Consider the following 16,832-nt stretch of genomic DNA (forward strand, 5'->3'; position numbering starts at 1 on the left):
TAAGAAGCCCCTAAAGAAAGAGCTCAGGAAGATCTGTGTTCTAAGGAAGGCAACTAGAGTCATGTGTGGAACTGAGGTCAGAACAAGGGTTAAGGGGCTAGAAAACGATGTGGCAGAAAAAGCAATAGTGATGACATGAGTGCCTGCACACCACCGCCTCAACTCAAAGCCTTGTGGGTTTGCCAATAGTATCACATCCACCAGGTTCCATGGGCTCCCTGTAAAACCATGTGTTTGGGAATTCTCACTTCATAGCTAGCCATCTGTTATGGCATTCCTCTTCTTGTTAGTTAACGCATGCTCTTTACATATTAGGACATTTGCCTTTCATATGCACTCTAAATATAAATTATATTTATATAGTGATACATAAAATATAAATGCCTCTTCAAGTTTCGCACTAATCTTTCTTGCTGATGTTTTTTTTTTTTACGTAAAACTTCCAACTAAAATTTAAAAGTAAACTTCCAAGTAAAAGTAAAATTCCCCCAGATTATTACTCGTTAACTTTCTATATATTACTTTATTTATATTTTGGCCTGATTAGAGCATTCACCTTCTTTCAGAAGATCCAGTCATTTGGCCCTAAATCTACACAGGACACAATCTTCTCTCCACTTAACAAAACACCACCTCACTGCAATAGACACACACCTAAGTTCTCTATCTCCCAAGGAGGATTGCCAGCAGTGAGCTTGGAATGATTCCAGCCACTGTGACGCAAAAATCTGTGTGTGTGTGTGTGTGTGTGTGTGTGTCTTCATGGGCTCTTGGACCCCTCCCAGAGAGCCTTGCAGCCTGCTGTCCTGGTGCCTGCCAGCTGCTAGTGCCCAGTCCACAGGCAGCGGGTGGGTCTGGAGGAATCCGAGACCTGCAGTTTGTCTGGCACTGAGGGACACTCTCAGAGACTCTCCTCACCAGGGGGTGGAGAAGGACAAGATTTTGGGTAGTAAATGAAGAAGACATTTTCTTGAGATCTTATTTTCCTTAACAGGTTGGCTTTTTAGCTCGAGGTGGAAAATTAAAGAGGCAATAAGGCAGTCGGCACATTGTCCCAAACGATGACCACATAGCAAGCAGACACATTCCATTGCTCCGTCTGATGACAGTATTGGTGGTCCCCCAGCCACCACTCTCCCACCAGTACAACCCTGTCACCTCTGCAAGTGTCCAGGGCAGACCTCCTGAACACACTCGGAGACAAGGAGCCAGCCTCACTGTCACGGCTCTCTCCCAGGGACACCTGGAGTTGTGTCCATCCTACAGCCAACATCAGCTTAACCCTGAAGCTATGCACAGCAGACCCCAGGCCCTAGAACACTTCCCTGGGTCTCACGTATGCTTCTAGTGCCAGCACAGCTCTCCTGGTACAAACACCACCTGAGCCTGATACCGTAATGACAACAACCGTTCTCACTGATCACAGACCACTGGCAGGTTGGTGTTGCTCTCTTGCTACATAAAATGACACCAGCGATGAGTGCTGAGGATTCACGGAGACTTAAAGAAACACTGTGCTATGTACAGACTAGCCCATTTGTCTGGACAGACGCCTGTGATATGGTTCTCATTTTATATATGGGAAAGCTGAGGCCCAGCTAGGCTAGAACATGCTGAAGGTCAATTACGGTCAGTGCAGAGTCAGGATTCAAAGCAGAGCATGTGGCTGTAAAGCCTGCTATGTCAACAATACTGTGGTTCATAGCTCCACTGCACAGAGACCCTCGAACAGGTCCCAGAGGGTACCTGGTGAGGGGGAGCCTGCAGCCTCCTTGTGGGAGGGCTGAGACTTGGAAGGCGGGGCGCATCCATTAAGACAGATAAGATTCCTCATCACAATCGTAAGAGCATCTGCCACCTCTTCAACTGAATGGCAATCATCATTGGGGGCAATCAACTCAATCAAGGGCTATTTTACTGACTGACTGTCACCTACCAAGTGAGGCAGTAAAAGGGACACAGAGTGAACCAGATCAGGCTCTCTCTTTTGGAGCTCTCAGACCAACAAAGGAAACAGTGGTCTACAAATTTAACTACATCACTGGATTGCAGGCTTGCTAAAAGCTAGACCCGGGCTTGGTTTCCATCTCTTCTATGCAGGGCTTTGGCCCCTGGGAGGTGCTGAGCCTCACTGCATAGCTGTGGAGTTTGCCATCAGAATACCTGGGATCAAAGGCCATACCACCATCTGTTAATCCTGCAAGCAAGAGTGACATGCCTGGCTTTGCTGTCCTTCTTTTCTCTAAAGGCTACCTTGTGAGCCTGGGCCTTAACTAACATCTGGGAACCCACATTTAGGGGAGAACCCACCACTCACTTAACATGTTGTACAAACAGTGTGGTCCCTCTGAGCACCTGCCTCCTCCTTCCCCCACTCCTCCTCTTCCTCCTCTTCCTTCTCCTCCTCCTCTTCCTTCTCCTCCTCCTCCTCCTCCTCCTCCTCTTGGAGTCAGGCAGAGGGTACCTGTGTAGCACTCAATCCCTAAAGAACATGCACAGAAGTTCCTAGAACTCATTGCTGGGGAGTCCCCCAGGAGAGGACCTGAAGGTCGCTAAGGACTTTCTCTAGACTTCATTTTCTGTTTCCCCTCGGCTAACTTGGCTGTGTGGCTGTATGAGCCACTTTTCTTCTTGCTATGACAAAACACCTGATAAAGGCAACATAAGGGAGGCAGAGGTCTTCTACATTACAGTCCGCCATAGCAAGGAGACCATGACAGCAGGAGCTTGAGGCAGTTGGCCACATCACATCCACAGGCAGGAAGCAGAGAGAGATGAACACTGCTGTTCAGCTTGCTCTTTTCTTTTTATCCCCAGCATATGGGGGTGGTGGCGGCTACACTCGGGGTGGGTCTTCCCCCTTCAGGTACACCTATCTGGAGATGCTCACATAGGCATGCCCAGAAGTGTGTCTTTTAAGCGATCCTAGATCCTAATAGTCAATCAGCCTTTCCTAGTTCAGTCTGAGCCATGACAACTGTGAGTCTCTGGGGTCACCAAGCCTAGGGGTGGCCTTAGAGAACATGCCATTCTAGACATAGGATCATGGGCAAACTGCATGACCTCAGCTTCCCCATCTGTGAAATAAAGGTGATTTAATAGTGGGGTCTCTCTTACAAGCTTGTGTCAAAGATGACAAGACTGAGCATTCGTGAACTGCTTGGGAGACCTGGCCCCTGAGTTGCTGAGGAGGTGGGGAGCATCTCTGTGTAGTTTGATCACAGCTTGATGGGGTTAAGGAACACCAGGGAAAATCCTGACTTTGGGTGCATCTGAGGGAGACTGCAGGTGAGTCAAAACAGAAAGATATACCTAGTATGTGAACATAGGCAAGTGTCCCCGAGATTTGCCCTACCTGTAGGTGAACTTGGACAACACCTAGATCCAGTCCATGTGAGTATGTTCAGGTGCTAGCTACCCAGTTGGCTGGACAGAATGGAACCCAATCCAGGAGCAAGTTGAATCTGTTTGTCTGTCTGTCTGTCTGTTTCCTGACACAGGGACACGTTCTTCTTGTCTGGTTCATGACCACAGAATTCAAGATTCTTCTGCCTAAGACTATAGGCCACATACCAATGAGCACTGGGTTGTCAGACTTGCATCCTCAGATGAGGCACACCATCAGCATCCCAAGCCTGAGGACTTCTAACTTGGGCTATGCCACAGGGCTGGTATACAAGGACTTTGCTGCCGCCATCATCATGTGAGCTAATATGCACTGTGGACTCATTCTCCTCTCTCCCCTTCTGGCTCTCCCTCCCTCCCTCCCTCTTACCCCCCTCTCTCCTGGAAAAGGCAGACTAAACCACAGAGTGAGTCATACCTATTAGACACAGGCGAATGAGTGCGTGTGCTAGGAAGAACTTCACTGTGAAGCAAAAAGGAAACACATTCCTAATGAACAGCCGAGACAGGGAGACTGCCTGCACATTCGGTGTCCCCCGGTGCAATCTGGGAAGACAATCTGTCCCAGCAGCTGGGCCAGGACACTAGGCCCACATCAGTTAACTCAATCTAGAGACTTCCTACAAGATGTGCTCATAGGTTTGTTTCTATGCCGGTGTGAATATGCAATTTCCTCACAGGTCATGTATTTGAGCAATTTGGTCCCCAGGCAGTGGCGCTGTTTTGGGGACGTTCTGGAGCCTTTGGGGGTATGGCCTTGTTGGAGGAAGCACATGACTGGGGATGAGCTTTGAGAGTCCATAGTCTGTCTCTACTTGCTCTGTGTTTGTGGCTGAACACATCATCCTTCAGCGCCTTGGTCCTGCCGCCATAGCTTCCTGACATGATGGACTCTCATCCCTCTAGAACAGTGAGCCCAAATAAATTCCTCCTGTGTGCTACCTTAGTCACAGTGCTTTATTGCAGCAACAGAAACTGATATAGTTTCCATGGTGACCCTAAATTGCAACCGGTTGGCACTCATTCTAGAAGGTCACTAAGAGAACCAGTTTCAGGACCCATGGGGCCTAAGACCCCACATAGCAGGGATGTAAGGCCCGTGGCTGGTACCCCCCCCCACACACACACCTTGGCTCTGAGGTCAGGCCACACATCAACATAGCACGGGCCTAGGTGAGCTTGAGCACAGGATGGACCTGAACGTTGTCTTACCGTTATCTGCTCTTCCACTGTGATGGTAAAGTGGGCTCTTATCTGAGTTCTGTTCTGGGAAAGAGAGAGAAGAAATGCTTCCATCATGTGGAGTCTGACCCATGTCCAACCCACTCACCTAAATCCAATGGTAACTGGCTCCTGGCTTCCGGGTAAGGTGGGGTTTGACTCTTCAGGAGACAGTGGGGCTGGAACTTTGGTTTTCTACTGAAGACTGTGGCAACCCAAACCCATGTCCCGAGGGCTGAGAAGGTACACAGCTCTCTGTGGTGAACAGGGTGGGAGCAGTGTAGCTAGTCTAAACTCAGGCAAGGTATTCATCTGCATTTGCCTCGGCTGTCTCATCTTTGAAATGGGAGCCACATAGAACTCAAAGGTGGCTAGAAAGTGAAGCTAATTAACATCGGACACGGAAGAGAAAGGACGAGGAGAAGGCTTTTATCAGGGAAGCTGCCCTTGTCAGCAGGTGACATCACCCAGGGAAGGGAGGAAGGAGAGGAGACTGAAGGAAGTAGAGAAGAAAGGAAGGGAGGGAGGAAAGGAAGGGAGGGAGAAAAGGAGGGAGGGAGGGAAGGAGAGAGGGAGAGAGGGAGGAAGGGAGAGAAGAAGGGAGGGAGGGAGGGAGGGAGGGAGGGAGGAAAGGAAGCCTGCACCTGTGCCCTGTGGTCAGTATCCCCAAGCACCCATCCAGGGCAGTGGCATGGCCAAGTGAGGGTGACAGGGTTACCTGTGAGGGGCTCTGAAAGATGAGCAGGGCAGGAAGGTCCAGGTTTCCTCCAGTCCCGAGGGCTGTGGGGTCCAGCGAGGCCATGTAGCTGACAGAGTAGCACTCTCCCACTGCTCAGAGAGAGCAAGGGCAGGTCAAGAAGGAGGAAGGCCTCCCCACACCAGGCCACATCCTGAAATAGTCCCCCACCCCCACCCCCCATGGCCTTGGCAACAGCCCTGACCCCGGTAGCCCTGCACATTGCCACAGCTGGATCCTGCCAGCCCAGGATCCCAGCAAGAAGCATCTGGATTTCTACACTGCAGGGGATTCTGGGAGTGGTCCAGTGGGCAGAGTACATTAGAATTTGCTCTAAGCCTCCCAGGCAGAAGCAGGCACAAGCTGCTGGAAGCAGGGCTGGTCTCTCTGGCCCCTTTCTCTCTCTGTAGCATACTCATCTGAGCTCTCACAGGGCACTGCCCACAGACAGCAGGACTCTCAGCTCCTGCAGGGTTCCAGCCCCTCAGGTGAATGGCAGAGCTGAAATACTACACTTAACTTAGAGACAGCAAGACCACTGTGTAGAAAGCAGGCGAGAAGAGCCTGGAGCCTGGGAAGCAGTTTGTCTAGAAAAATCACCATTTCTGCATGGCTTTCTTACAAGGACAAAAGCTAAGACACTGAGAAGGAGAAGGTAGGTGCTGCCACCTTCCCAGATCGTAGTTCTTGCATCCAGAGCATTCCTGCTCGGGTCCCAAGAAAGTGCCAACGTTTAACACATAGAACCTGCTCCCTTTGGCAGTGTGCAGGAGACACTGTGACTTAGATCAGCCAGGTGGTAGGTAAAAACCACATAGCTCCCAGGCCAGCTAAACTACACTTTTGAAAAGGGAGGACAGGGAGCTGGGCGTGATGGCACATGCTTTTAATCCCACCACTTGGCATAGGCAGGCAGATCTCTGTGAGTTCAAGGACAGCCTGATCTACAAAGAGAGTTCCAGGACAGCCAGGGCTATTACACACAGAAACCTCATGGGGGGGGGGGGGGGAATGTCAAAGGATGATGATGGTAAAGGAGTCAGAGAAGGAAGAAACAACTACAGTCTGATTGGCCATTTGATTTTAGAGTCATTCATTGGGTGAATTGGTCGCCTGTCTCCTAACTTGAAAGCCAGTATTGCGTGCCAGTATAGGGAGCTCAGGAACAGGTGAGCTGGACTGTGGCTTCAGGGAACACAGCTTCCTGGGCAGAACAAAGGCCTGGAATAAACAGGAGAATACATCCCCAAGAATGGAAACAGAGCACGGTGCCCACCAACCCTGGGGCACTTCCCACAGGCCAGGCTGGGCTGTGTAGATATCCCTCTCCATCACTATGACCCTGACCTCTCCCAGTGGGTGTCACCATCCTTGGTGCAGGCAAGGACATGTGTTCCCCATGTGGTGGAGTAGGATTTAGTTAGTACCTAGGGTGAGGCATGGCTAGAGTAGGGACATTTAAGAGATGGGTCCCTGTGGGAGATTGGAGGCAGGGGGAGGGCTTGCAGTTGGAATCAAGTAGAACTCCCAGGAATGGTAACCTTAAGACCGATTCTCATGGACTAGAGGTGTGTTATGTTCTGAGCAGGACAGAGGGACCTCCCAGGACAGTCTGACGGACAGTGTCAGAACAGGCATGACCCAACAGGAGCGAGAACCATGAAAGATACTGGAAAGGAAGAGGTAGGCAGTAGGGCAGCAAAAGGAAAACAAAGGCAATACCAGCTCCTGACTAGACTAACAGCCATGACGCATGAGCTTATGCATCCCACTATAGCCATGCTCTGAGGCACCAAGATGCACAGATCTATGAAGTCCAGGCTGCTCAGGGGCTTTCTAGAAGGCATGTAGTTAAGCTGCCAGGCCAGGAGAATCCCAGACTGCCTGTTCTCTGCCCACACACAGCCCTTGTGCCATTCTCTGAACTCCAGCCTAAGAATCAATGTGGAGATTTGTTTCTATATCTTTGAAAGGAGAGCCCTGGGGTTGCCTTAGCTGGGATATGAACATTTTAGAACCTCTTTTAAACCAGAGCTACCAAAATAGGTCACTAGCTGCAGATTGCTCCACTAGCTTCTGTCAATAGAACTGTGTTAAGGAAGGTTAGAAGAGCCCATCCAAGCTCAAAGGGGAGAGGTGAGCAATGCTGAGCAGTGTGGGCCACACAGCAGAGTGGGTATGGGCAGATGAAGAGCTGCAGGGTGTAGCCGGTACCCAGGCTGATGGGGCTCAGGGCACCTGCTTCCATCTCAGCCGGTACCCAGGCTGATGGGGCTCAGGGCACCTGCTTCCATCTCAGCCGGTACCCAGGCTGATGGGGCTCAGGGCACCTGCTTCCATCTCAGCATGGCTGCTGCCCATGGCCCTGGGCATCTCCCCACCCACTCCAGCCTCAGTTTCTTCCTTTGCACAGGAGATGTTTCCCAACAAGAAAGGAGTCTCCAACCTCGTGGGGGAAAGGATGGCTCTGAAGTTGGTTAGTTAATCAGGGATAGGTCAACTGAGGAAGGTCCTGTGGAAGCCAGCAGTCTACACTATAAGCGACCCTTTGGCTCTGGATTGCGCCCAAAGGCCTACGTGTTGAAGGCCTGCTCCCAGGTCCGTGGCACTAGCATTGGCAGGAAGATGGATGAACTGTTCAAAGACACACGGTTTCCAGGCAACAGGGTCTATCCTACAAAGGGATCCCCAAACTCCATTTGCTATCTTCTTTCCACAATAAGGTAAACTGCTTGCTCTACGCCATCACATGTTACTGTCATGTTATATATCACCACAGGCCCAAAGCAACGGGGCCCGAAGCGTCTAGAACTATGAGCCAAAATGAACCTTTCCCCTCTAGGAGACCCTCAGCCCAGATTTTGTTACAGCAGTGGAAATCTTTTGTTTTTTGGTTTTTTTTTTGGGGGGGGGGGTTGTTGTTTTGTTTTTGGTTTTTTGGTTTTTGGTTTTTTGGTTTTTTGAGACAGGGTTTCTCTGTGTAGCCTTGACTGTCCTGGGCTCACTTTGTAGACCAGGCTGGCCTTGAACTCACAGCAATCCGCCTGCCTCTGCCTCCTGAGTGCTGGGATTAAAGGCGTGCGCCACCACGCTCAGCAGTGGAAATCTAATAGCGCACCAACGAACAGCATGCTTACCCATGGGTGGCCATGTCTAACTATTTTGTGATCGTGTTGCTGCGACTGATGGCAATCCACCTTTGCCTTTGTCTATCTTTTCATCTTCCTGACCGGCAGTAATTCTGGTCAACAGGGTGAAGAGTCACTACGAACTACTGATGGGCCACCGATTCGCTCTAATCCACAGATCTACCACTATATCCAACTGAAGCTGATTAAAATAAAACTGAGACTGTATTTTAAAAATACCTGACACTTATTCCCCAACCCTTATCTCTGCCTAAATCAAGTAGGAAATCCATAGTTTTAGCGGGAGACACAGGAGACTTGGGCGGCGGACGGGGGGTTGGGGAGGGGGATGCTCCTGTCTTGCCACAATAGGCTAGCTCTGTGGTGGCCCTCCCCAAGAGAGATGCAGGAATTCATTCTAACACACATGTCACAGTGGCCTGAAGCAGCAGTGGTTACCTGGCAGAAACTTCTTTCTGAAAGTCTGGGTTCCATCCTGAGTCTTATTTCCAGCCGACTCCTTCACAGTGAGGCCAGTGATCTTGTCTACCACAAGCAAGTCCGAAAGGTTGACTGACATGGGCGTCCTGGTGTTGTTCACTGACAGCTGCACGTGCATAACCCGTGACTCACTCTGCCCAGACACCTAGGACAGGGGAAAAGTGAGCAAGGGCAGCCCCCAGGTGGTCTGGCTTCCTATGATGACCCACAAGCCTGAGCCTTACACAGGCTCCCATGCTCGCTCAGGCTCCACCTGATATGAGAAGGGGGGCAGGTGTGGACCCTCACTTGTCAAGCTGACTTAAAGACACTTTCCAAGAAACCAGTGCCCTGAGATGCAGTGAAGTCATCCCTACAGAGAAATCTCCTGAGTGCTGAGAGCTCAGCCTGGGTCACTGAAGATGCAGCTCTGACTCCACAGCCAGATCTCTGGGGGCCGCTTGCTGTCCAGTGGGCTCCCTCTTCCTGGCTGGTCTACTCCACCCAGGCTCCGTTCCACCATATGTGTGACTTGCTATATTTGAATCTGGAGTCCCTCACCCTTGAAGGCCTGGCCATTAAAGCTCTGGCTCCAGGAGCTGGGGAGATGGCTCAAGTGGGTCATTAGAGGTGCAAGAGAGGACACTGGAGTCTGGATCCTCAGAACTCAGGTAAATGCCAAGAAGAGATCAGTTCCTGGAACAAGCTGGCTAGCTAGGCTAGCTGCCCTGGTGAGCTCTGGTTTAAGAAAGAGGTGCCCTCTCAACATCCAAGGTGACAACTGATTAAGGATGCCACATGACACCAGCTTCTGGCCTCTATGCACATGCATACACACACACACACATACATGCACATACACACACCTACACATACACACACCTACACATACAAACATACATACACACAACTACACACACATATTTACACATACACCTACACAAACACACACACACATACTTACACAAACAGGTACACATAGAAATACACATACCTACACACACCCATATACACACAAACACACCTACACACATACCTACACACACAAACATGCATATACATACCCACACACATACACCTACACAAACATACAAAAACATACACACACTAACACCTCTCCACACTCATACACCATATCACTGTTCATCATGTGGGATAAACATCGCACACTTTCACCCTGCTCTAAGTGACCACCAAGTTTTTACTAACAATGACTTATAACCAAAAGGCCCCAGTAAGCATAGTGAGACCACGTGACCTTGGGCCTCCTGTTCGTTCTTCATTGCCCAGGTGTCAAGGTGAGCACACAGACCCACTGTTTGCCAGTTCCTAAATACATGATGTGCTCAGAGATTTGGGCAAAATCCAATTATTTTCTCCCCTGGAAACTTACCAGTGAGCATTTCTGAAATACCACTCCATTCTCAGAGGGGCTTTCTCTTGAAATATCTCTATACTACAATAAAACATAAAAAAAAATGATTAGAAAGTGAGAAAAACTTCATGTTCTACCTGTCCGATGTAAATGTAAAATGAGAAACTCTTTAAAGGACACCACAGGGATTATTTCTGCTGATCCCAGTTTTCAGGAACTTGAAATATTTCATTTTAACTGTGTTAAAAGATCATGAATCAAAGCCTGGGAGGAAAAGGGAGTCGCGATGTGCATCACAGCTCACTCTTGGGCTGGGCCAGATCCAGATGGTTATCAGCCTGGGAGATAAAACCAGGATACAGAGTCCAGAAGGCTGGGTTCTAGTGTAACCATTTATTTACCAAGTGTCCTTGGACACATCACTCAGCCTCTCTAGTGTCAAATCCCTCTCTAAAAAGTGACCATCTCAAAACCTCCCGGAAGCTTGCTTAGCTGAATCAAGGGGTGAAATCTGGTCCCAGCTGAGTCCAGTTGAATCCCTATACTCTCCACTGGGGCCTAGAAGGTTCCAGCTCTTCCCACCATGTGTTGGTGGTGATGATGGTGATGAAGGTGCTGGTGATGATGATGATGGTGGTGGTGGTGGTGGTGATGATGATGATGATGATGAAGAAGAGCACCCTGGATGGATCCCCTCAGTGTACCAGATCCTGTGCTATAATACCAAATACTCATTTGAGCAGACCTCACATTGATCCTCTCTTCCATCCACACTTGGCTCCTAAACCAGGGTAACTTTGTGCCTGATAATGATCCTGACTAGTGCTGCTCTCACACCCTCTGTTTGTTGTTTGCTATGCACTGGAGAAAGAGGGTAGATACCAGGGCTGGGTGGACCCAAGGCAGGGTCTAGTTTTAGTAGCTTCCAGCAGGTGAGTGTCTGAGTCCTCTCATGCGACTGTAACAAAATACCTGAGTCTAGGTGACTTAGCAAGAAGGAGCCACTGTAAGCTGCTGTGATGAATCACTGAAAGCTTTAATGAGGCTTTGGGCTGAGTAACAGGTATGGATTGGGCTGTAATAGGCTCCGAGACGAGGTGGAGGGAAGGCTGCGATGAAGTCATCTTGGGGATGACTCGAGAGGCTACAATCAAAAGTCAGGATGCAACACAATTCTGACAAGTTCTTTGCCACTTTAGAACATGGGTGGTCTTTCCTCCAGTTCATGTTACTTTGTTCCTTCCTGTCTAGGACTTTATCAGGACAGCACACACACGTGCGCGTGCGCGCACACACACACACACACACACACACACACACACACACACACCACCCCAGTGACACATGGCACTGACTTTTTCGGGGGGAAAAAAAGCCAGTCTGTGCCAGGGATTCTGCAAAGTTGACTGATCCATCTGCAGGTCCCTGGCTATGGAGAGTGGGAATACTGCAGGCCGAGACTCAAACGATCTGAGGCAATCAACAGCATCCTTAACAACCATTCATTCCCACATCTCTGTCTGACCTAATACATCCTATGACTACCAGGTAAAACCCTCCGGAGTGTATTAACTTAGCGGAACTCTAGCCTTCACCAATCCAAAAGCTCAGAACATCATCATACAGGATATGCTATAGCCTGTCAGTCAAATGTTCCCACTAATATACTCGAAAACTGCCTTGGGTTAAGACTTTCTTTTGTTCTGGCAACTACAGTAACTTCATCAAGCCATTTTTACATCAGAGCATGGTACCTGGGGCAACCTGAAACCAAGCCCATCCGTGCTGCCCACTTACTCAGAACAGCAGGACCTTGCCAGAAAGCTCCTCTCTACTCTGCATTCCACGTGGGCCTCTGCCCATCTAGCAGTTCCCCAAACGCCTTCGTGGCACCTCTGGACAGTGCCTGCCACATCAGCCCCCATCCCTGCTGCCACAGGCCAACCGCTATTCCAAATAGCTACCAGCACCACTCCTTACTTTCTTCTCCAGCCGAGAGAATGTAGGTCTCTCCAGAGTGGGAACTGGTCTTGATGTGTCTTATTCTCATGACCCGAGCACCAGGGACAGGGCTTAGCGCTGGAGGGCCCTCCTGGGCAACCTTAATGAATGGCTGACTTGAACACCCGGTTCTCACATCAACCCCACACTTTCTTCTCGCCTCCCACTGGTGCTACAGGGTCACTGCACAAAAGGTCTGAGTTAAATGGAGCTGTCCCAGCTGCTTCCAGTTACAGGGACCCTTAAGCACAGTCTGCATTTTACATTTCAACAGCCACATGGAGTTAGCAGCCAATGCACCCAGCTGGATAAATGCTGCTTAGTCCTGAGCCTTTACACTCAGGTCCACAAAGCACTTCCCTACCAGACCAAGCCTGTGTGAGCAAGAGCTCAGGATGCCAGGCCTATTGAGCATGCTCCCTGAAATTGCACACATCATGACCTCAGGCTCAACTATAGACAGGGGAAACATTACACCCTTTCTGTCATACTTTGAAGAATTAAACTGGACAGTGTACACAGAGCAGTTAGCACAGGACTGTGCATACAGTGACCCAGGGCATAGGCTGTTCCCATCACTGTGACTGCTGTGTCATCACTATCATCATTTCTATAACACTCTTCAGAGGAAACTATAAAAACCACCACCTTGCACCCAAAGAAAGTTGGACTGAGTGTCAGTACTAGAAATAAAAGTACTGAGACCTGGTGATTGCTACAGACCAAGATTCAGACAGCAGGTATCAAAGACACACAACAGATGCCTGAGGTTAGCTGCTCCAAGCAATCACAAAATATATCCTTATAGGACTTAGGAAAAGTACAAAAAAGAGAATAATATGCAACACATTTTATAGACAGCATTGTTTATATTATAGTATTTATGTGTACTTTGTACTGTGTATATACAATACACTACTTGTATATCTTCGCTATATAAACATTATATTAGAAAGTAGTAAGAGGCACTGCCTACTTTCATTTCTATTGCTGGAGTAAACACCTTGACAGAGAGGTTATCTGACTTACAATGAACTCCAGTTTACAATGTATCACTTTGGGGAAGTCAAGACAGGACCACAAGCAATTAGTCACATAACATCACAGTCTAGCGGGCAGAGAATGAAGTCATGTGACCTGCTGCTGCTGCTGCTGCTGCTGCTGCTGCTGCTGCTGCTCCTCAGCCAGCTTTCTTCACTCTTCCACAGCTCAGTGCCCAGCACACAATCTAGTGCGCCCCACATTCTTGGAGCATCTTTCCACTGTAACTCTTAATTTGATAGTTAAAACTAACCAGCACATGTAGGGAGAGAAATAAAGGGTAACAGAAAGGAAGAGTAATAAGGGCGGGGCTTTTTGGAGGCGGGTGTTTTGTTTTGTTTTGTTTTTTGAGACAGGGACTCATGTATCCCAGGCTAACCTTGAATTCACTATAAACTGATCCTCCTAACTTGACGTCCCAAGTGCTGGAATAACAGGTGTGCACAAACCCCTGAGAGTTGCAGGTCTTGACCAGTGTGGGAAGGCCTTCTGAGGTGGCTCAGTGACTGCCTGGAGCAGGGATGGAGGGGCTATGAGAATTTAAAGAGGAGCAGCCATCAGGCAAAGGGGGAACATGTTAAAAGGCCTCAAGGTAGGAAGGTCCAGAATCTTCAAGGAACTGCACAGAGGCCAAGTGCATGAAAAGAGATGCTTAGGACATACACAAGAGATGAGGGACTGTGGGAAGGATTACTCAGGAGACTTTCAGGTCATAGTTGAAATTTGGTTTCTTCTAGGAGTACTGTCAAGCTTCCACATGAAGAGTGGAGAGGGGGTTCATCTAAATGGGACATGGGGGTCAGTAAGGTCAAGAGTGGGAAGATCCACCCAAGATATGGATAGGATGGTAACAAGGTCCTTATAAAGAGTGAAAACTGTTAGCATGTTTGCAAACAGGGAACCTGCCAGGGAATGTGGGACAGAGAAAGAGATGGCCAAAGCTAAGGGCAAGCTGAGGACCAAAGTCAGGCAGTGTGGCCCCAAGAAACAAAAGGTGCAAATTTAGGCCTGGGAGGGGACATTTGACAAACAGACAAGCAGACAGACAGGTCCACCCAGCAGCTCAATAGATGTTCAACTAGAAAAACAGAACTTGGGCTTGTCAGGGGCTGGGCGGCCAAGGCCATGCCAGACCACAGAGAAGAGAGTTATGCTCTGAGATCTGGAAGGTTCCAGCTACTAAAGGTCAAGTAAGAGCTGAGAACCCTCCCAGAGAACCCCATTATTTTCCACAGGACTCAAGAAGCATTTGATGATGGGCTGCCTTCACACAGAGACAAAACAACTCAGAAACTACAGTAAGATGCAGTGTAACAACCACCACAACAAAGATGCAGTGTACCAGCAGCAAAGATACAGTGTAGCAGCAACAACAAAGATACAGGTGTGCAGGCTGGTTTTATGTCAACTTGACACAAGTTAGAGTCATGGGGGGGGGGGGTCTCAATTGAGAAAATGTCTCCATAAGGTCAGCTGTAGGAAGGGTGTGTGATCCTGAGTTCTGTAAGAAATCTGGCTGAGCAAACCTTCTGAAGCAAGACAGTAAGCAGCCCTCCCTCGATAGTCTGCATCTGCCTTCAGGGTCCAGGCCTGCTTCAGTTCCTGACCTGACTTTCTTTAGGGACCGACTATGATGTGGAAGCATTAGCCAAATAAACCCTTTCTTTCCTCAAGTTGCTTTTGGTCATGGTGTTTTTTATCACAGCAATTAAAAACCCTAACTAAGATACAGTGCAACAACAAACAACGAAGATAGTGTAGCAACAGCGACGCTACAGTGTGTCAGCAGTAACAAAGTATGACAACAAAGATAACAATCAAGATACAATGTAACAACAAAGACACAGTGTGGCAACAAAGTTACAGTATATCAACAAAAAAGATAATGAAAAATTCCTGGTTCAGGTGATGTCTCAGAGAGCCATGCTGGGGTCTCTCCTTTCCCTCCCCTCCCCTTTCTGTCTCACTCTTCATCCCTTCCACCGGCCCCCCACTTCTCCACTTCTCTCTCTTCTCCTACCTAGGACACACCCAGTACATTCAGTTTAGCATCCCAGCCAATCTGTACCATTGCAGCGTATTTTAAGTAAAACCATGAATTTGAGCAACAGGCCTCTTCTGAGACATAAACTTAGCTTTCAAAGAGGAGCTGGGTTATTTCATCCCCAGACCTTAGGGATCCAGACAGGGAGTTCAAGGGAACTGTGGCTCCCAGACTTGTTGGCTTCATGAATCTTTACACACCATTAGAAAGGTATATAGAACTTGGGTTTGTACAGAATCCATTTGTCAATATTTACTCTATTTCTCCTGTGCTACAGAAAGACTGTAATTAAATGAGAGAAAAATAGTTAAGTGTCCACTTTTAAAATAGGAATAATAATCCTATAGTCACATAACAAGATTTTATGAAAATCACTAGCTTTTCCAAATTAAAAGAACGGGCACCATGGCATTGTTTTAAACTTTTGCAAAGCCACCTGTGTCTGAATTCATAGATGCACCTAATTTTCACATCTGCCTCTGTGTAAACTCTCCCCAGTGTCCCATCCCATGTCCCTTCTGAGAAAGAGTGGGAAAGTTGGATTTTAGTAACACCTTAAAAATGCCCTTGATTCAATGGACCCCTGGAAAGGTTCAGGAACCGGGGTTCCTGGAATCCACTCTTAGAACCACTGGTGTGGCAACCTAGCAACCTGACTTCTGTATAAATCCAAGCAAAAAATGAAAGAGGACATCTTCCCAGTAGATCACACCCACCTAGGAGGCAGCCAGATAGCCCATGCCAGAAGTCACCAAGGATGCCTCCGTGTCACTGGGCCAAAGGCATTCAAGTCAAAGAGTCCCCTCCTATCTGGGCCACACCCACCAGGATCTTTGCCATAAGGCCCTCTCTGCTTGTCCTCCTAAATGTCTGGACTCTGTGGCCTCACCATCTGAATGCCTCTCCTCCCCCAGCAGCCCTCCCGGTCCCTTCATTTGTGATGGCTTGAATGAAAATAGTCCCCAAAGATCAAAGGGGGTGGCAATATTAAGAAGTGTGGCCTTGTTAGTATGGTCTTGCTGGAGGAAGTAAGTCACTGAGAGTGGGCTTTGAGGTTTCAGATACTCAAGTCAGGCCCAGTGGCACTCTCTCTTCCTCTGAAGTGTAAGCCAACACGAGTTAAGTATTTTCCTTTATAAGAGTTGTTGTGGTCATGGTGCCTTTTCACAGCAATAGAAACCCTAAGACACCCATCAAAGTGCTTAATCAGCAGCCAATTGGGAATTTATCTCTCCAACCCCACATACAGAACATGACCCTTAGATGTATATATTGAGGGAAGAAAGCTCCAACAACCAGAGAGGGAGCAGCCTCAGTTGGGTGTTTAGAGAGTAACTTTGTAGCCCGCGTCAGAACTGAAGCCCTTGGGGCTGTGACCAGGCCTCACAGAGATAAGTGGCC

General features: G+C 48.6%; 1 protein-coding gene across 8 annotated transcripts in view; it reads right to left on the minus strand.

The window, feature by feature from the left end:
* The window catches only part of EVC2 (EvC ciliary complex subunit 2), an 85,181-nt gene that overhangs the window by 64,638 nt on the left and 3,711 nt on the right, over positions 1 to 16,832 (minus strand). For 6 of the 8 annotated variants that reach the window (XM_084799898.1, XM_084799900.1, XM_084799901.1 and 3 more), the window contains exons 2-5: positions 10,364 to 10,426; positions 8,950 to 9,136; positions 5,345 to 5,454; positions 4,618 to 4,671 (exon numbers count right to left, since the gene is read on the minus strand). In XM_084799898.1, coding sequence (XP_084656024.1) covers positions 4,618 to 4,671; positions 5,345 to 5,454; positions 8,950 to 9,136; positions 10,364 to 10,426 — 414 coding nt within the window. Of the gene's footprint in view, positions 1 to 4,617; positions 4,672 to 5,344; positions 5,455 to 8,949; positions 9,137 to 10,363; positions 10,427 to 16,832 lie in introns of those variants that run through there. The other 2 variants (XM_084799902.1, XM_084799904.1) reach the window with 2 other exon arrangements.

Source organism: Acomys minous (genome assembly GCF_964271855.1).
Source record: "Acomys minous genome assembly, chromosome: 10".
NCBI lineage: Eukaryota > Metazoa > Chordata > Mammalia > Rodentia > Muridae > Acomys > Acomys minous.